Source organism: Equus przewalskii, chromosome 14 (genome assembly GCF_037783145.1).
Source record: "Equus przewalskii isolate Varuska chromosome 14, EquPr2, whole genome shotgun sequence".
Lineage (NCBI taxonomy): Eukaryota > Metazoa > Chordata > Mammalia > Perissodactyla > Equidae > Equus > Equus przewalskii.
This window is the reverse complement of record NC_091844.1, coordinates 65,503,058-65,523,864: the sequence shown is the minus strand read 5'-3', so window position 1 is coordinate 65,523,864 and position 20,807 is coordinate 65,503,058. Positions and strand designations below refer to the sequence as shown.

Below are 20,807 nucleotides of genomic sequence, written 5' to 3'. Positions count from 1 at the left end.
TATTGTGAGGCTTGCTCACCATTATATCGTCACAGGGGTTTAACACAATGCTTGGCACATAGTAGGCATGCAATAATCTTTTGCTTGCTTAATTAATAATTAAAGCTGTCCACTTCATTGAGATAACGTGTTCCAGAAGCTAGTCCTAGGGTCTGTGGTGAAGGACGACACCCTTACAGGCAGAAGGGAGCTGTTGTCCCTTATTCAGTCCACTCCTCAAAGTGGAAGCAGGCTCATGGGCAACGGGCCCCAAGGGCACAGAAGTGTCATGAGATCTTTTTCTGGAAGTGGCTTGCATGGAGGGCCTGGGTCACCTCTGTGCTGGGAGAGTGAGGCAGGGACCACCACCCAGGCTTCTGGCTGCAGGCTGAGCCAGTCAGATGTGTTATTGTAAAATGGCAATTTTATAATTAAGCAATAATTACATTTTCTGCAGTGTGTAAGGGAAAATAAATGTAGTGTAAATCAATACACTATCGATTCATGCAAGTTTGCCTTTAAGTGTGTGCGACTGAAATTTCAATTACGGCTGAGATTAGACCATGTGGCTCTCTCCATCCATCTCCACTCCTTAAAAAGCAGGGAGGAGATCGACCACCTGTGTGGAGACAGTGATTATGCAGCCCCTGCCGCTTCCTTCCAGCCTGGTTTCTGGTGGGAAACGGTGAACCTTAGCGCTGGAAGTACATGACCCCATGGAGAGCGTGCACGGTCCCTCCGCTAATTCCTGCTCTGCACACCTCTCTTCCTGGTCAAGGGCCTTCATGAATCCCAGGCCTGGAGGGTGTAAACCCAAACTTCTAAGCTGGCATTTGGGCTCCAGCCCAGTTCCCAACACTTCTCTCTCAGGTTCCCCTGCCTCAGGCCAGCTTGTTGGCCCTGAACACACTACAAATGTTCTGGGCTCAGCACAGTGACCTACCCATCCCCGCCTACCCAGCGATTTCTTTTGAAGTGAGTCAGACCTTTTTTTTTTGAGGTTGAACTCAAGTTCAGTCCCATCCATGAAGCTTTCCCTGAACACAGCAGCTGGAGGGAAGTTTCTTTTCCCTGATCTCTGATGTCCTCGGTTGTGGTCACCGGTCATTTGATATTTGGGAGACATGGGCAAACTATCAACGCATGTGAATTGATTGGCTGTTCTCCTACCCAAGGGGAAGGTGTCACTGACATGGCACTTCCTCCAGTCCCACCCCAACAGCCAACCCCAGATCCGGGATCCTGGCCGATTGTATCATTCCCTGGGCCATATCTGGTAGCTCGGGGTAATGACTGGGAAGATCTGGAAAAGGCCAGAGGTTATTAAGATTTACATTGGAAAGGGCAAGAGATAATCTTGGGAGGGAAGGGAGACTAGAGGTGAGATAAGGGAAGAAGGGCGACAGCAAATACGAACACCGCCCAGCAGTTCATGGTTTCACACGGTCACTCCCCTTCTGCGGAAGGGATCGGCTGCCCTGTTCTCCAGGGGACATCTGAGGCACATCCAGGTTTATTCTATGAATACATGTGGCTTGTTTCCTCCCTCACTCCCTCGCTTCCCTACCCTCCGCCCCAGCGGAAGGACGTTTGCTCACATTTGCCCAGCACCGGCTTGCGCAGGCGCACATCAGCGGTGGGCGCTCACGGAGCATCAGAGCCATCCCCACCATGGCCTAGCCTAGGTGGCGGGCGGGGCTCTGGTGGCCCAGATCTGGGGCTGGGACGCTGGCCAGCTCTGCATTTGCCTTCCAGAGCTCACCTCTCACTGTATTGATTTTCACTGCTTGTTGCGTCCTGTTCTGTTTGTCTGAAGGCTTCGCATTTCCTTTCAGGTCATGTTCTCCTTACCTCCTCCCCCTCCTCCCCCTCCACCCCAGCGATGTGCTGTGGCTGCCGCTGCCTCACGCTTTTCATGGGCACGCACAGGCCCTCGGAGGCTGCCCAGAGGAGCAAGTAACCCGTGGCTGGCCCTCGATCCTTCTCAGGACTGCTCTCATTCTCAGTCAGCAAACGGAAAGGGACCAGGGGTCAGTCCTCCTGGAAGCTGGGAAATGCCAGCCCAGCTCCCTGGGAACCACTGACCACACAGCTGGGTCCCACAGGTCAGAGAGCAGCTGCTGGGACATGGCTAACAGGGGCCTCTGAGACCCACAGAGCTCCATTCACTCCTGTTGTGAGCAAGGCGTGGGTTACATGTGAAAGTCCAGATCCGCAGGGCAGGATGGGCGACCCAGGTGGATTCAATAAAAAGATCATCTAGATCTTTGCCTCAGCTCCCCCAATTACCCAAAATGAAGCCTTGTCCATCTTGATGACATAGCATCATCAGGATTAGAATCCATGGGCTAAAGCTCCTTCTCTCCATCTTTCTCTGCCAACTTGGCTCTGCCCTGCCTCCCCCAGTCCCTTTAAAAACTAATTCTGGGTATGTGGGTTCACGGCTCTGGACTGTAACCTTCTGGAGATCAGACACTGGGTCTTGTCATCTGTATATATTCCAGTACCCACCTAACACAATGTACTTAGTATAGACAGTATGCAGTAGGTGTCTCATAGATGCTTGGCAAATGGCATCATGGGAGTGTGAGATGGACTGACAGCCACACACAGGGGTGAACTGGACAGGCCTGCAGTGAGATCCACAGCAGGACAGATAGATGCCGCCCTTGGGGAGCAAGATACTTTCTGAAAGCTGGGTCTCCTGAAGGACAGAGAGAGGTTTTCAGATGCCATACCCATCGCTCCAGCGCCCTCTCCATTCGGTGTTGCCCCAGGGGTTCCACAGGTGGATAAGATCTTCCCAGCCATTCCTGTACCAAATCTGTAAAGAAGAACAGAAAAAGTCCAGCAAAAGTCCAGCAAAAGTCCAGCAAAAATCCAGCAAAAGTCAGCAGAGAGAAGGGATATGAATGCAGCTGTTTTTCACCTCCAAGGACTAATTTAACTTCTGACCTCATTTGGCTGCAGCCAGGAAAAAAAAAAAAATTGCAAGGAAAAAAAATCAATGTCTCTCTGCTGCCTGCGTGGAGTTGGAATGAGATAGAGGAGAAAACAGCCCCGCTTCCTGCTCAGCATCTTGCAGGGCAGGTGCAACTTCATCATTCCATATGACTGCATCCTAGAACTTGGGCGAGCTGAGATTTAATAGCAGATAAATAGCATGAGATGTTGCCACGGGCTGCAGAGGAGAGATTTTTATGGGTCTCTGGCATCCTCCAATAGAGCTGGTGTCTCTATTCCATGGACAAAGCTGCTTCCGTGCCAGTGGCCCATTGGGAGTTGTACCAAGGGCTACACAGTGCTGTCCTGAGCAAGGACAGTAGAGAAGGCTGATTTGAGCAAGACCAGGATGGCCTGGGAGTGGAGATATCCAAGGCTAGCCCTCCTTAGCCTGCAGTCCTGGCCCTGCACCAGGTCCCCATCATCCTGCTTCTGTTGGTGAGCAGGGCACCTTGATGGCCTGAACTTTCCTTCCTCTGGGACCCCATCCTCACTCATTCCCAGATACGGAGGTTGGCACACTTGCTCCTTCAGACCACTGTAGCCAGAAAAGTTACAGCAAAACAACCATAGTCCTTGGAACTTACATTCCCGGATCCAGTAGCCCTCAGCCTGTGAGAGGAATTAAAGGATGACTGAGTTGTAGCTGTGATACTGATCTGTGCTGATGTTGTCTGAGGAGACGGAGGCCTGGAGGGGTGAGGGAAGGGGCGAACTGGTTCAGCGATTCCAGGTCAGAGGAGGCTGAGAAAGCCCTGAGTGGAATATCCCCAGATGGAAGAGAAACTCGCGTGTGGAGGCAGGGCTCGGAGCCGGGGCTGGCTGGTGCTTGCTGTGTGTTACATCCTTCAGTCCTCTGACGTAGATGTTCACAAAATCCTGTTCTTGCAGAGGAGGAAACCGAGCATCGGAGATGTTAAGCAACTTTCCTAAGGCCTCAGAGTAAGTGGCAGAGGCAGAGTTCTGATCCCAGCCACTGTCAGTGTCCAAAGCCCAGGCTCCTAGTCTTGGAATTGGGAGTAGATAAAAGATATAGCTGCTCTGGGGCCCAGGCCATTCTTGGATGTGGCCGTGACCTTGGCCTCAGTATGACCCCTGAGCCACCTGGCCAAGGTCCATGTGATCACAAGTAGGTGATTGCCATGAAGGAGCAGTGCCGTCAGTCAAGGGCCCAGGAGTTCGGCTTGGGTAAGGCTCCTCTCCATCTGCTTCTATCACTGCACTGCCATGAAAGGTGCTCTGGCTTTTAATCCTACCTGAGATGGGGGGCTCTTGGCATAAACCCAGCATCCTGACCCTCCTTGCCCCACCTCCAGGCACTCCCCGCCTTGCACACGGTGTATTATTAACCACCAGCCCCTGCTGGAGCCCGTGGAGTAGGGACATGAAAAATGGTTGCCTGGTGGCCCAAAGAGCTTAATGATCCACACTCAGTGCCTAACAGACAGTCCGGGGCTCAGCTAGGCAGGGGGGAGAAGAGTGGCCGGTGACGGGAAGGGGCTGAAAGAGGGCTAAATGAGGCATGCAGATAAACACTACCCCCTTGCCCAGGGGAGTCACCGACTGCGCTAGGTACATAATAAAAAATGCCAATTTCATTTATCTTCCTGTCTGTGTCCCGCCCAGAGGGAGGATGAGCAGATTAAAGAGCACACTGCACTTATGGGCTTGTTTAATCTTAGCACTCATGGTTAGAGTTATAACCTCCTCTTTCTGGAGGAGGAACATTTAACCAAGTCCAGTTCTTGGGCCCTTGTCCAATGATGTCACTCCTTTTTGACAGTACCCTAGTGGTGATCACATGGGCCTTGGCCAGGTGGCTTGAGTCCATTCAAGGCCAAGGTCACAGCTACATCTGAGAATGGGCTGGCTTCCTTGCCTCATTCTCCTGGCTACTGACTGTACCCCTGACCCTGGTCAACTCTCTCAGAAAAGGTGCCACTGAGCAAGAGATAATCCAGGTTATCTATCTTAGGATAGTATTTCCTCAAATGTATTCTCTTGAATTCTAGCTAGTTCCACAGGCTGTTGATAACTATTCCTAGAAAAAATGGTTTCTTAAATTAAAACCAAGCTATACTTGTAGCATTAACACAGGCCTTCTCAGAGCCTTTAAAATGCTAATGTCCACTGTGAATTTCCAAGCAGAGGACATGGCAAGCAACATTTTCCAAACATTTGGAAAACTGCTTTCACAGACGATCTCTCCAGGCTGGTGCTTCTTAGGGCATATGCTGGAAAGTGTCAGCAGCCACAGAATGGCAGGAATTGACCATAGAGGACACGTAGTCTTGATCACCTACTGTTACAGGGGAGGTGTCCTTTGTTCAGACTGCTCAGTGTATTATAAGAACAATTGAAAGTGTGCTCTGGGGGAGCAGACATTCAGGCTGTGAGCAGAATCATGAGGAACCCAAACCCAAGCTGAGCCCACAGCCCAACTCCCAAGTTCATCTCTATCACCTCGACCCTAGATGTTGACATGACTGCTTGATAACATGGCAGTCACTGCCATCCCCTGGCCATGTCTTTGTGGAGACTCATATTCCATGGCCATCTGGACCTGTGGATACACAAGCCCCTCCTCCCTGTGACCTGAGGAGATACAAAGGCTATCTCAATGCATAAAAAGGGCCTTGTCCAGGAATGGCAGGTACATCACGCAAGTACCACTGCTTCTTCATTCCATGCCCGGCACAGATGTCATTAATTGATCACAGCTCTCTTTCCTCAAATCTGGAAGCGGTGCCAGAGTCTCGTCAACATAGTAATCCAGGTAGCTTTGCTAACTGATCAATGTTGACACACAAGAAAACTGATTTGTTATCCCTAGCCTGGACTTGTCCACATCTGGGACAGGGGAGCTGCGGGGAGCAGAGTGTCCGCATGTGGCCAGGTGTGATGATGGCACTGGCTGTTCCCATTGAGAACTCAGAGAAGGGCATGGGAGAATCCAGAAGAAGGGAGTCTGGAGCCGCTGCGACTGGGATCTCTTCTGGCCTGGGTCTATCAGGACGACCTCTTCCCTGCTTGTGGCAAATGTCTTTTGAGCTCTTCATGTATGTTCTATGATGGAGGGTCAGTGATGCCAGCTTCATAGGCCAAGAACAAATGTATTCATTCAGTGATGCAAACACACTCATCCATTGATCCAAGAAGCATTTATTAGGTGCCCGCTGTCTCCCAGACACTGTGCAGCGGAAGCATTTGTTACTGATTTCCTGAGGGAGACAGAAGATATTGCCCCTGTTTTGTGGATTGGAACGTCCACCAACACACGAAACAATGGAGCAGGTGGCCTTAGGTCAATGGACAGGAGAGATGTTGATACAGAGAGAGGGAAGGCAAATATGAGAAAGCATGCCAGAAATAGAACCTGACATTCTGCATTCCTTGGCCCATAAATACCAGTGAAAAATGTATCTTGGAGTTTGGAACACTGTCTCTTAGGGCCTAGAAAGACATTATTACACCTCAAGAGTTATAAGAAATACAGACATGGGGGAACATTTGTATTAAGTCATCACAAGGCCAGGAAGTGCTAGGCATATGCTAGATAGGAACCGAGGTGGCGTGGTATCTAAGCCCAGCCATTTCAAGTAGCTGTGTGACCTTGTGAAAGACCTTTGCCTCTGAGGTCTCAGCTTCCTCATTTATGAATGCTGGAGGCTGGACTTTGGCAGTGTTTTCCAGACCAAATGGTACTGCACACGGTAATTACATACATTTTTGTCCACACAAAGTCAGTTCTTACATCAAGGGGAAAGACTGCCTTCCAATAGCCATCCTCCCCTCTCCCATGGGAATAACATTTTAGCTGGGCATATGGCAGCCCAGGTAGGTGGTATGATTCCCAGACTCCCTTGGGCCTCAGTATGGCACTTGATTAGCTTCAGACTAATGGGATCTGAAGGAAAATGCTGTGTGTTTTTTCCGATGTACGCCTTCTGTCTGGATGTACCAAAGAGTCCCCTGGCCTCTTGCTCTTCCTTTGGCTGGGAGATGAGGAGAGCTGGAGCAGCTGCCCTGGGCTCCCAGGTAGAAGCCCCATGCTGTGGACGGCAGAGCCACCTACCAGCTCTGGGATCACCTGCTCACTTGGGGGAGAAAGGAATTTTATCTTGTTGGACCCCTGTATTTTGGAGTGTCTTTGTCATAGCAGTTTAGTTGGTACCTAACAAATAAAACCATTTCAGGGCAAAACTTCCCCCAGAGTCAATTGTGTAGTTCATTCTGCTTTCTTTTTGGGCAAATCCCCTAGTCTAGACACTCAGCCTATCTGAGATAAGTTCAAGGATAGCAAGATCTCTGGTGGGTCCCTGGGGGATGAGGACATGGGACACCAAAATTTCTGTATGAATAGAAGAAACTGAGGCTGTCCATGATGGGCGCCACCATGGGGGTGAGAATGATAGATACTCATTTCGGCATTGCTGGGCTTGCTGAAGGCATGTGATTCTGAGTCCTCTTCCCAGGAACCAGAACACTGGGGCATGGCCCATGGGTGACTTACCCGCTCAGCGCTTGTCACTGTATAGGCATGCTGACTCACCAGGCCATTTGGCATTCTCGTGGCCTCACCTGTTGGCTTAAAGGAGAAAAGCAGAAGCATTAAACATTCACAGCCTCTTCAAAGTAGAAAAGCACAATTCAATCAGCAGCTGAGATGTGGCTTGATGAAAGCGTCCTACTGACTCACGTTGGAATGGCATATGTTCCTGGAACTCTTTTCTAGAGAGGCAGGGTCTAAAGGCTGCTGGATGGTTGAGGGTCCAGGTATTCGAGACATCGGGAGAACACCCCATACTGATAGGACCCCACAGAGTCCTGAGGACATGGGCTGCTTGCTCCTCCAATCACTCATCACCAGTGAGACACAGCACAAAACGTGTCTGCTGAGCATTTTGTAGGAGTTGGGAATACCCACCACCCCTGTGCTGGGAGTAATTGGAGTTCAAAGTGCATCTTAGTTTTTGGGTGGCATTTCAGATTAGGGATGTGTAACTCAAAGTCCACATGTTTTAAGAGTGAAGGAAGCGTCCTCGTGGATGGGGCACTAGCTGTCTCAGAACAGACTCAAATACATTTGGAGAGTTATCCAAGCTTTTTAAAATGGGACACACTGCCCTTGGGGTGCTGCCTCTAGATTCAGTGAGAATCAGAGGGCTCCCTGGTCACTCTGGACCCATTGCTCCTGGTCACCGGCAAGCACTAGGTAAAGGCTTTGAAGTTAGACAGCAACATTTGAACCCCTGCTCAGCCACTTACTGGCTGTGTGGTGATGAGCATTTTACTTAGCTTCTCTGAGATCATTTAACTCTGCAATCCATATCTCGGAGGAGGGCTGCTGTGAGGATTAAATGAGGCGACCCTGGTAAAGCACAGCGTCAGTGCTCTGTGACGGCTGCTTGGCCATTCCTCTCACCAGCTGAATGGGCCAGTGGATGAACACTCCCGGGGGAGGAAAGGCTGGCACCAGTGCAAAGGGATTCCTGGTCTACTCACTCCCACTGGGGTGGCGCAGGTCATCAGGGAGCCCGCCTTGGCTGCCATCTTTACCATCATCACCAGGTCGGAAGGGGAGGAGTGCAGGTTGACAGTGGTGATCACCCCTCCTGTGAGGTCCACCATGGCATCAGGGAGGTGGCCATAGTGCAGGTGGAGATAGGACCCTCGAAACCTGGGAGGGAGACAGTCAGCTCAATGCCTGGGGTGAGAACTCTGGGGATGGAGTTTGCACACCTGACCCCTGCATATTTCCCAGGTGAAGGACTGCCTGATCCACCCCTAGACCATGGCCACCCACCTGTATTCACCTGGATGGAGATTCTAGAGATGCCACCCTCACCACCTTCCTTCCCCTGGTCTCTGGGGCCTGGGCAGCCCCACGAGCAGCAGTATTGTGTAGAGGTCTGGAGTGCAGGTGCTGGAGCCACATGCCAGGGGTTGAATCCCAAGCTCACTACATATTTAGCTGTTTGGCCTTGGACAAGTTACTTAAACCTCATGGGGCTAGGCTTACATAGTGCCTGGCATACGGCAAGCCCTTAATGAATGCTGGATATTCTTATGATGAGAATCCACTGTTTCCCGTTCAGTTTAACAAAGTGTTAAGTATTTACTGTGTTTGGGGTACCATTCAGGGCACTGAATGTTTAAAGATGGGTGAGACCCCATTCCTGCCCTCAGAGAGTTCACAGTCAACGACCCTGACACCCACTATGGCCACAAGCAGCCTCTGTTCTCTCTCCGTGCAATCCTTGGTCCAGAATTCCCATTCCTATTCTCAGCACTAACCCACTCGCCCCAGAATCATGAGGGCGATAAGTCGACTTTACTGAAGGTAATGTAGAGGAGGACAAGTCTTACCTAACATTCCAAAGCAAACCACTTGAAACTCTCCCAGCTGTTCTTCAGAGCGCCTCTGCCCTCCCTCCCAGGTCCAACTCCTGGCTCCCCGTCTCATGAGCTCTCAGCAGGAGGCTGAGCTTTTCTAAGGCTCCTTTTGTTCGTCTGGGGGATGGGCATGTGACAGTACCTGCCTCAGTGGGTGTGGTGAGGGTTCTGCCAGTTAATGCGTGTAGAGCACATGGAAAAGTGTCTGGCTCACAGAGGGTGTGCTTGCTGCCATCATCATCAGGCACAGCAAATCTGAGCTCTCCTGCTTCCACCTTCAAACTTGTCTCCCCCTCTGCCACACCAAGTGTCCTGGTCCCCCTTGGCCACCAGGACACTCTCTCCTTAGAATGACACGTCAAGTTTCTTTGCCTTCCTTGTGTGTCTATTTGCTCTGAGAGCAAATGGGTCACCTCGGAACAGAGAAGAAGTGCCTGAGCCCAGCCTGGGGGTCTAGAGAAGGCTTCTGGGAGGGGTACACCTCTGAGTTCAGTTTTACCCAGGTCAGGACAAGTGGGACGAGCATTCTAGGGAGAAAGAATCAAATCGGGGAGGCTTCTGGAGCTGGAAGAGCATGGTGGAGGGGTGCCCATCGTGGGCTGACTGGTGCTCCTGGGAGAGTGGGTGGATTGATCAGTCACAAGGAGAACCACTGAAGCAGGGACCAGGGGAGGTCAGATCTGTTTTGAGAACTCAAGTTCCAGTCAGTGGGGTGAGCTGGAAAGGTTCCCGTGGAATCCCAAAATACAGGCAGGGCAAAGGCTATGGAGCTGAGGCCAGGCCAGGCAGGAGACCCTGGGGCTGCTTCCTGGGTCAAAGTTGCCCATGGGACTACGCCTGTCCTTCAGGTTTCTCACCAGGGACTTGAGCACCCCTGTCCCTGATGGGCAAGTGGAGGCCAAGCCCTTCAGAGGCTGGTGGCATCGGGGAAGCTCCTCCATGGCTTTCTTTCTGGTAATGCAAAACCATGCAAGGGTCAGGGGCCTGACTGCGTCTGTACTGCTGCCTCTAATGGGACCTGAGACCTTGGACAAAACCCTTCTCCTTCTGGTCCTCAGCCTGAGACCTGGAAACAGTGAGGCTGACTGGGTCAGCTCTGGGCCCCCTCAGACTCTCCTTTCTCACCATATTCCCACCCCTGTCATTCTCTCCTTCTAGGGATCACCCAGAATTCATGTAAATTCACTTTAGCAAATACATATCGAGCAGCCACTCTAAGCAGGACACTGTCCCAGGTATGAATGCCTTGAATGGCGTAGAAAGTCTTTTATCGAAGGAAGCTAAGGATACACAGACAAAAGGGAAATTCTGCAGAAACTATCACATGACAGATTGATCTCAACTGGATCTAAAACTGGTTCTGAATCTTATCTATCTCTGCCTCTCTCTGACCCAGGGTGAGGCCTGGTACTAGACTCTTATCTCTGGCGTGTTTGCTTAGTCAACTGCAAAGGCTGCCTTTTATCAGGATTATGCCTGCTTGGGTCGAGTGCCTGACTCTCTTGATTACCCACGTGTATTATTCTGGCTCCTAGTCCTAAATTAAGAGAGCTTTGCTAAGAGTACGGGAAGTTCACAAAGACTGGGGTCCTAGAACCCTTTCCAGAGCCCACATCTGCACTGTGTCAGCCCCTTCCAGGTGATTCACTCAGGGGCCCTCCCTGGCTTCAATAGGGCTGCGCCAGAGCCACCGCGAAAAAGCAGCCATGGGGCCCTGTCCCATCACTTCAGGCCCACAGCCTCAGGATCTATGGGCCTTGTCTGATGTCTTACACCCACACCATCTGCAGTCACCACAGACACACCCAATAGAAGGGAAAGGACTGGCGGCCAGCAGCCCTCTCTCTCTGCATCTTCTCTCACTGTCTCTCCACAATGCCCACAAAGCTCGTCCCAGCAGCAGCTGGGTGTTTTGACAAGAGCTATCTCTCTGCTTTACAAACATGAGCTCATGAATCCCACTGATGCTTCAGGAACATGGCAACTATTCTTAGCCCCCTTTGCTGACAGGAGATAGAAAGGGAAGGAAAGATAGAGAGAACTGTTCCCCACACCTGTCACTACGCCTTGTCACCTGAACCCAGGAATTCTGAGAGAGCCTTGTTTGCGTCTCTCTGCTTCAGCCTTATTTTGGGGAAATGTCTATCTCCTGGCAATGATATGAAAGAAGGGATAATTCAGATGTCTAAATGAGAGCCAGAAAGAATGCTGAAATGCTGCGATTTCTAACTGTAGAGATTCTATAGAGGGTGATATGCAGCCTACCAGAACTTGTCCCCCAGTCTCCTCTCTGTCGTATGACCTCTGGGGGAAAACATCTGCAGACAGAGATTTCTCCCCACTTCTGACTGCCTTGACCAATTCATTTCCAGACTCTCCAGCCACAAGGAGAGTTGAAAGTTTGGAGTCCACATGCTCACTCGGTATTGCCTACACTTTTGGAGGGAAAGAGAGCCATCTCCACCTGGACGGATGGGTTCTCCATGTTTCTGCTGTGGTCCCTGTGTACCTGACACTGAGTTCCAAAGAAGTAAAAAGACAAATCCTTCTGTGTAGGGCTGACAGTTTCAAGAATGATGGAAATACACACGACTAGGGAGACTAGTTCTCATCCCACCTTGGCCCCAAACATTGTGTGACCCTGGGCACGTCATTTCACCTCTCTGAGCCTAAGTTTCCTTATTTTTCAAAGAAGAAGGTAGAGTTTGATGCTGACAGAGGTCCCTTCCAGCTCTGATATGCTATAATTCTATTTGATTCCTTCCTGCATTCTCTAACTTCCTTCTTTGGATGGCGGCAAAAGCTTTTAAATAGCTTAATAGTTTGAAACATTTTATCCTCTGCTAGATTTCTTTAGGCGGTGGAATGTGGATTCCGGGTCCACTTTCCTATTTCTTTTCAAGCTGAATGATTGCCTTAGGTCAGTTGTTAACAAAATGGGGTCAAAGTCATCATTTCAGCCCACAAGCTTTCTAATTCTCCAAGTGAACTGCCATGTTCCCCCCTTTACTCCCTTTTCGTAAGGAAAAAAACGACGCCCTGAAGTGTTGAGGGCAGAATCCATACTGGAAAGATAATGACAGTGTTTGTGTAAGTAGCTTAGAAGTGAATTAACCTCCCCAAACATATGGATTGGCTCAACAACCTTGGCTGTTATCTGAGCTTCATTCTCAAATGCTAATGAGCAGTTCTTCCTGACACTGGAAATGAGCAATAGCTTTAGTTTTTCACAAGTTGGCTCAAAAGATAGAATGCAAAAAAGAGGTCTTGAAATGTCTCACTGTTCAGATTGTGACCTCAAGAAGGACAGGGACAGGGGTAGATTGAGGGTTGTTACCGCTCCTAACAGCCTGGGACTGGACTGGGCACAGTCTTCAGCCTTGCTAAAGATGTCCCCTGGTCAAATGACTGAAGACTTTAGCAGATTCACGCTGCCTGCTTCCACCTGCCACATCACTATTTGGGGCCTTGGCTTCCCTATTTATAAAATGATGGTTGGTTAGGACGATCTTTGAAGAATCTGATTTGGTGATACTCTCTGCTACACGTTTTCTCCCGAAAATGTGGTCCTCCATCCTTTTATCACCTAGAATTGACTTTTGGCTCTGATGCATCCCCCCGCCTATGTGGCTCTTTATGACAGTGACCTCTCTCACACACACATCCTCTTGTACACACCCACCTGAGCCAGTCTGAGAGTCTCTATCCCAGTGCCAAGCATAGTGCCTGGCCTCTGGTTAAATGCTCAATAAACATCTGTTGAATGAAAGCAACTCAAGAATCTAAGCAACACATATGAGTTGGGGTGTTTATAAGTCCTTGAGCTTGTCAACACCAGAAGGTAGGCCCTGAATCATGGCATTTGGACCACATAATATCAAGTAACTCCTGCCCTGCCCCTACACATTAGTGCAATCTCACAGCAGCCACACCAGGTCCCCAACTGCTCCTACCTCACTTTGCATCATCCCATCCCTACGTCTTTGCTTGAATCATTCACATTGTTGAAATTCTACCCATCCTTCAAGGCCTTGCTCAGTGCCAGCTCCCCTGGACAGCCTCAGCCTGACTCTCTGTGAGTCAGAAAGTCGAGATTGTTTCCTCTATTCTCTGCCTTCTCATCAGATTTTGACCATGATATCATATCTCATTTGGGCCCTTATATCAGCCCTTGCAATAATATCCTTGTCAGTGTATATCTCTGTCCAGCTCTGTCCTGCCCACCCCTCACTATGTGCCTCTGGGGCTCTCCCCATGGCCCCAACACAGCCTTGAAAACAGTGATTGTTTAGGGAGGATGCCCAGCTGGGTGGCAAAGGCTCTGATGCTCCCAGAGGCATTGCTTGTGTTCAGCAGAGCTTCTGAAAGTCCCAGGGTTGGCTGGTGGGGAGCATCTGTCAGGGCAAGTAGCCAGGTGGGCAGGGCCAGCACTGAAGCCCTGGGCTGAGTGGTGGGCCCATCCTTACTTGGCGTAGGCTTTCTCCAGCAGGCAGGGCCAAAACTCTTGGTTTTTGCGAGGATGCACAAAGAGGTAATCCTTATTCAGGACTGGCAGGCGATCATCAATCACTACTTCCACCCATTGGCCACATTGCCAGAACTGGAAGAGAGGTAAATATACGCCTTAGCAGAGTTGAGGCAGGAAGGAGCTCTTGGAACCCCGACTGATACCAAAAACCAGCCGCCATCACCATATGACCTCCACAGTGCAAAAATGAACTCTATCCAGACCAAAATCTCAGCCCATGTTGATGAACAGGGGACGAGCATGTCATCTCCACTGAGATGGAGAAAATGAGTCACAGACTTTGTTAGACAAGGAAAATAAAAGCAGAGAGGAAGGAGACTTGGATTTTAGTTCAGCTTTGCTCCCAACTCTGTCCTCACTTTGGTAAGTCCTTTGTGAGCTCCAAATATGAGACTCTCAAGGTACATCTTGTGCACAAAATGGCAGTAGGGGTAGTAGATGCTGAAAAACTAAGGAGAATGGTAGATACAGAGTGTTGTATCTACCAATTGGGGAAGGAGAGCCTACTGGGAGCCGAAGGCATGAGGGAGGAGGCAGGGTTTAAGCAGGTGGAGAAGAGATGGGGGAAGGCATCCCAGATGGCAGGGACAGCCTGGGCAAAGGCCTGGAGGCCAAATGATAAGGATTGCTCAGGAGGGCTGAGCAGTTATGGCCTCCCTCTGGCCCTCCTCTCCTCACATCAAGCTGGCCCTGCCATCCAAGCAGCAGAAGTGAAACTGGCTGGCGCTGCTACTGCTAAGAGCACAAATGAACCAGATGTTCCTCTCTAAAACAGACTGCTTTAATCTTCCACATTCAACTCTTAATGGTTCACCCAGGGACATCGCCAAATGAGGAAAATTCATAACAAAGCCAGGCTTTTGGAGTTTCTTCCCTGGTCTCCCCTGTGATGGATAAGCAGCAGGGCTTCAGGCTTCAGGCCTGAGCCTTGATGAAGGCAAGTCTCTGACAGGTGGGCTCAGAGTAAAGCTGAGTGGATGCGATCTATCATCTTCTCAGCAGTGACAGGAAGCTATCCACATAGCCTTTTCCACAGCTGGATATTCCAGATGTTGGGCTGTTGCATTCAGCTGAGGAGGCACTTTCAAAGCTGGGATGGAGACTAAGACAGAGATGTCAGTGGAGACAAAGCAAAGAAGATGTTTCCATGGTCATTAACAAACCAGTGCACTGCAGCTGGTTAGTCACAGAAGTGTTTTGGGCAAAGCATCCAAGTTTCCCCTATACTGGGCCCCTTCCAGAGAGCAGGGACCAAGCTCAGAGTGATGAGAAGAGATGTGGATGTGTGTTCCTATTGCAGTAAGATGTATAGGTGGGTAAGTCGAGAGCTAACAGGGATGTTATTAGAGAGAGATAATGAAATGTGTCTGAAGCACCAAGGAAAGCTAATCCCAGCTCCCAGAAGAGGGGTACTGGCGGGACAGCTCTCTCTGGATTTTGGGTTTAATTGGATAGCAAAGTGTAGTAGACAGTGTCCAGTCAGTGGAACTGTGCTTGATTCCTGGTTTTGCCTTTAGTTACCTGAGCAACAGACACTGGGTAAGACGCTTAATTCTCTGTGACTCAGTTTCCTCATCTGTCAAGTGGTGGTAAGAGTAAGAACTGCCTCATGGGGCTACGATAGGGATCAGATGAGATTGTGAACGTGAGATCATAGTTTGGTAAGGAGAAACTGTTTTTCAGTAGACTTTTTGTTCAGCACCTAGGATAGTGCCTGGCGCACAGCAGCCATCATGAATGAGTCCTGGCTTGAATGAGCTCCTCTGGTTGGTTTCCCCTTAGAAGTCACCCTCACTCCCATCTTTCTATACCAGTAATGCTGATCAAACTTGCTCTCCCTATGCAAAGGGAACATTAGATAACATCATCGTTCCCAGAGAGGATACAAATGGCCTGACTGGTGGTCAAGAATGAGGCCACTAACCTGCATTTCCTGGTTCTCCCCAGGAGCAAAGATGTAACAGGGTGAGGAGGTCTGGCATCTGGATAATATCTGCACCCTCCAAGAAGCATGCTGGTGCCATTTTTCCAACACCCATGAGTATGAGGGAAACAAGAAGCGTTTTGGGCAAAGCATCCGAGTTGCCCTGGTACTGGGCCCCTTCCAGAGAGCAGGGACGAAGCTCAGAGTGATGAGAAGAGATGTACAGAGGTCAGCAGTGCAGCTGTTTCTGGCGGAACTATGGGACTTCCTTTACCACCCAGAAGGGCAGAGCATGTCCTGCCTCAGCCTTGGGTTGTTCTAACATTCTGTCACTCTAAAAACACTTGCAGCCCTGACACGAGCCCAGATACAGCTGAACCCTGCACCCTCTAGCTTACTCCTCAGTGTGATCCTTGGGCCAGCAACGTCAGCATCACCTGAGTGCTTGTTAGAAGACCTCATATGCAAATAATTGGACTTCAGGAAGAGAGAACAGGATAAAGGAGAACATTCAGAAACAATGGAGGGACAGTTAGCTGAGCAGAAAGAGGAGGCAGGTCTTCAGACTGAAACTGCTCCCTGAATTCCAGGCAAGATTAATTTTTAAAAGGCACACTTCGAAACATATTCCAGAGAAATTCCTGAACACTGAGGAGAGAGTGAGCTCTTTATAAACTTGCAGTTTGAAAGAATATGTTGCATACAAAGTCAAGAGCACAAATTAGTATTGGGTTTTTCTTCTGCAACATCAGAAACTTTAAGACAATGGGGTAATGTTTACAGGTTCTTGAGGAAAGAGAATGTGATCCAAGAGTCCTAAATCCAACCAAAATACTGTTCTTAAATAAGAGCAAATGAAAAACACTCATGTAATCTGAGAAAATTATTTAAGGAACTACTCTTACCTAATGAGGATGAAATTAGAACAAAAATCTTAAGTGGAAATGATGGGTGAGAGAAACAATGGTAAGAAATGAGTTTTAAATATGCTTTGTACAAGAAACATACTTATAACATAGTGAAAAAGAAATTGATAATGAAGGGATGAGCAAAGATGTAACAGGGAAACATAAATCATAGGAGGCTGGAGTGGCAATAGAAATATCAGATAAAGAGGAAGTTAAGGCCAAAGTGTTAAATATAACAAAGAGAGCTGTTATACAAGCTTTATTCCAACAATCAGACAGCAAGAACATAAAAATTTGGGCACCAAAGACTATAGCAGGAAAAATGTAAAGTGAGAACATCTGAAAACATAAGAGGAACCTCTAGACTATAACTTTGGGGAAGAACTTCAATTTATCTTTTTTAGAATTTGACAAATCAAGCAGACAAAAAATAAGCCAAGATGAAAGAGATAACGGCAGATAATACAATCTATAAATCAGATGCATGATTCCATATATAAAACTCATGACCATTGGATAATATATATTTTTCTCATATGTCCATGAAGCATCTACAAAAACTATTGTGTTGGCCATAAGTAAAACTTTAATAATTTCCCCAAATGTAGAGATTTTATGAATTATAGTCTCTGACCCTAATTTAATAAATCTAAACCTCTACAAACAAAAGATTACCCCATATAAAACTTAATCAAAACTAAAAGAATATTATTGTAAAATTAATAAAAGTAAGACATTTTATATCAAAATCTATAGATACAGATAAGATCTCAGAGGAAAATTTAGTCTTAAAAAGCTTTAATCATTAAAAAAAGACTAAGAATATTAAATGTACATGTTCAGAAAACAAAACAAATTAACCAAGAGAAAGTAAATGGAAATTAATAAAAATAAACTGAAATAGATTATGCAGAAAACAAAGCCCCAAAAGAATAAGAAGAGAAAGAACAATGAAAATTAAAAGTTTATTTGTTCAACAACCAATACAACATATTGGCTGGAATAAGGGGAAAAAAAGGAAAAATGAATACGTGGCACAGGAATTGATAAAGTAGATTTAACCACAGATTAGAAGAAATTAAATGAATTTTCAGAAAACCATATAAGCAACTTTTGGGCAATAAATTTGGAACTATAGAAGAAACAATTGGTTTTCCTAGAAAAAATATGAATTTCAAGAATTAACTCCAGACTTGAGGTCAAGATGGTGGCACAGGTGGACTCTGAACTCACTTCCTCCCATGGACACAACAAATTCACAACTACTCTTGGAGCAATTACCACTGAGAGAGAACTGAAAACTGGATAAAAAGAACCTCTGCAACAAAGGACAGACCTGACTGAGGTGGAAGTGGCAGAATGCCCTTTCTGGAGAGAAAAAAAGCCACCTTTGCAAGCCACGGTGCTTTGTGGCTGGCTGGGAGTGATCCTAAGGCACACAGCATTCCCTGGAGGAGAAGGGGATCTAAGCAGAGGAGCATTAGTGCTATAAACATCTTTTGGACTCAGCACAACTGAGATGAGTGTCATAATATCTGGCTTTGCTGGCTACTAACTACAATGGGGAATACCTCCAGAAAAGCTATTGGACATAAGGGGAAAAACCCAGCTCTTAAAGGGCCCAAGCACAAATTCATCTGTGTCAGAAAACAACCTAAAATCATCAGAAAAAAAGGTGCACCATCCTTTGGTGAAAAGAGACTCACCTGATAGGCTCTGGGAGCATCTCAGTGAGAGGTAAGACCTCTGTGGGTACTGAGACATTGGTGGCAGCCATTATTGTGGCCTAGTACAGGCTGACACAGACACTGGTGAACACTGTTGGAGTTCTTCTCCTGGCCTGTTAGCCCAGGGTCTGTCCCACCCATTATAGCACCAATTTAATCCAGCTCAGCTAGGGCAGGCAGTCTGCCCTAGGGACTGGCTCCACCCAACAGCAAGCCCTTGGGCAACTTGTGGGCATGTATAGGCTGGGTGCCTGTAGCCTCTGCATTTGGCCTTGTGGGTCTGCCTCTGAGGGGCAGGGCATGCATGAGGAGTTGGTGGAGTGTGTGGGGCCTCTCCAGAGGGGTGACTGGGTCCTCTCAAGGGGTTGGAGTGCATGCATGTTGCAGGACTGTGTTGACAGTGTGTGTGGCCCTGTGGGCAGTGGGGCTTGTCAGCTTCAGAAGATTTGTGCTTCTCAAACAGCCACATAGGGGATTGGCCTCACTTTCCAAAGCCTGAAACAATTGGGTGCTCCTGTGCCTGGGGCCAGTCCCACTCAGCTGCAATCCTGAGAGAGCGGACAAGACCCTTGCAGGCCAGAGGCCTACAGCAATTATAAGCCAGTGAACCTAACAACCAGCCATGCTGGGGGCCTACTCACTTAACAGAAAAACTGCAATAGGAATGTGATATTAGACCCTCTAGCCAACTGTTCTGGGGCTCTCCATACCTGATAAAGTGACTGAAAGGCCCATAGCAACCACACACAGCTGAGCATTACAACCAGCCAGCCAGGGAGACAGTCTAGTCTTCATGTGCCACTGCAGTAAGAGAAACCCTGCCACAACAGTAGGACACATGTAGCCCACACAGGCAACACTTGTGGAGTGTTTGGAACTGGTGACAAGAGGGAAATACACTGCTGGGCCTCATAAGGCATCACGTAAATAAGGCCACCTCTCCAAGATCAGGAGACATAGATACCCACCTAATACACAGACATGAGCACAGAGAAAAAGGCAAAATGAGGAGACAAAGGAATACATTCCAAGAAGGGAACAGGACAAAACCCCAGAAAACGAACTACATGAAACAGAAATAATCTACCTGACAAAGAGTTCAAACAAAAAGCCATATAGATCCTCACTGATTTTGGGAGAAGAATGGATGAACTCAGTGAGAACATCAACAAAGAACTGGAAAATATAAAAAAAGAACCAATCAGAAATGAAGAATTCATACTGGAAATGAAAGATTCACTAGAGGGACTCAATAGCAGAGTAGATGATATAGAAGAATGGATCACTGAGCTGGACGAAAGACTAGAGGAAATCACCCAAGCTGAACAGATAAAAGAAAAAAGAATTAGAAAGAATGAGGACAGTCTAAGGGACCTCTGGGACAACCTCAAGCACACTAACATTTGTTTTATAGCTGTTCCAGAAGGAGAAGAGAGAGACAAAGGGGCAGAGAATCCTATTTGAAGAAATAATAGCTGAAAACTTCCCTAACCTAAGAAAAGAAAGAGACATCTATGTACGGGAAGCACAGAGAGCACCAAACAAGATAAACCCAAAGAGACCCACACCAAGACACGTTATAATTAAAATGTCAAGAATTAAAGATAAAGAGAGAATATTAAAAGCTGCAAGAGAAAGGGAACAAGTTACATACAAAGGAAATTCCATAAGGCTATCAGCTGACTTCTCAGTAGAAACCTTAAGGCTAGAAGGGAGTGGCATGATATATTTAAAGTGCTGAAAAGAAAAAGTCTATAGCCAAGAATACTCTACCCAGCTAGGTTATCCTTCAGAATGGAAGGAGAGATACAGAGTTTCCCAAACAAGCAAAAATTAAAGGAGTTTATTAACAAGAACCAGTCTTACAAGAAATGCTAAAGGGATTTATTTAAGTTGGAAAGAGAAGACCACAAATAGTAATAAGAAAACTACCAAAAAAAGTAATAAAAATCACTGGTAAGGCAAAAATACATTAAAGGTAGCAGATCAACCACCTCTGAAGATAATATGAAGGTCAAAGACAAAAGTACTAAAAATTACTTATTTCTGTGATAAGAGGGTAATGGATACACACACACACACACACACAAAGAGTTTAGATATGATATCAAAAATATAAAATATGGGAGGAAGGGAGCAAAGCAGTAGAGCTTTTAGAGAGAGGTCAAACTAAAGAGACCATCAACTTAATATAGATTGCTATATATGTAGCTTATTATATATGAACCTCATGGTACTCACAAACCAGAAACCTATAATAATACAGAAAAAATTAAGAGAAAGGAACTTACACATAATACTAAAGAAAGCCATTAAACCACAAGGGCAGGGAGCAAGAGAAG

General features: G+C 47.6%; 1 protein-coding gene across 1 annotated transcript in view; it reads right to left on the bottom strand.

The window, feature by feature from the left end:
* Nucleotides 1-20,807, bottom strand: part of CAPN13 (calpain 13) — an 83,656-nt gene that overhangs the window by 31,875 nt on the left and 30,974 nt on the right. The window contains exons 5-8 of the mRNA XM_008514755.2: nucleotides 13,845-13,978; nucleotides 8,488-8,662; nucleotides 7,496-7,570; nucleotides 2,718-2,803 (exon numbers count right to left, since the gene is read on the bottom strand). Of these exons, the coding sequence (XP_008512977.2) occupies nucleotides 2,718-2,803; nucleotides 7,496-7,570; nucleotides 8,488-8,662; nucleotides 13,845-13,978 (470 nt within the window). The remainder of the gene's footprint in view (nucleotides 1-2,717; nucleotides 2,804-7,495; nucleotides 7,571-8,487; nucleotides 8,663-13,844; nucleotides 13,979-20,807) is intronic.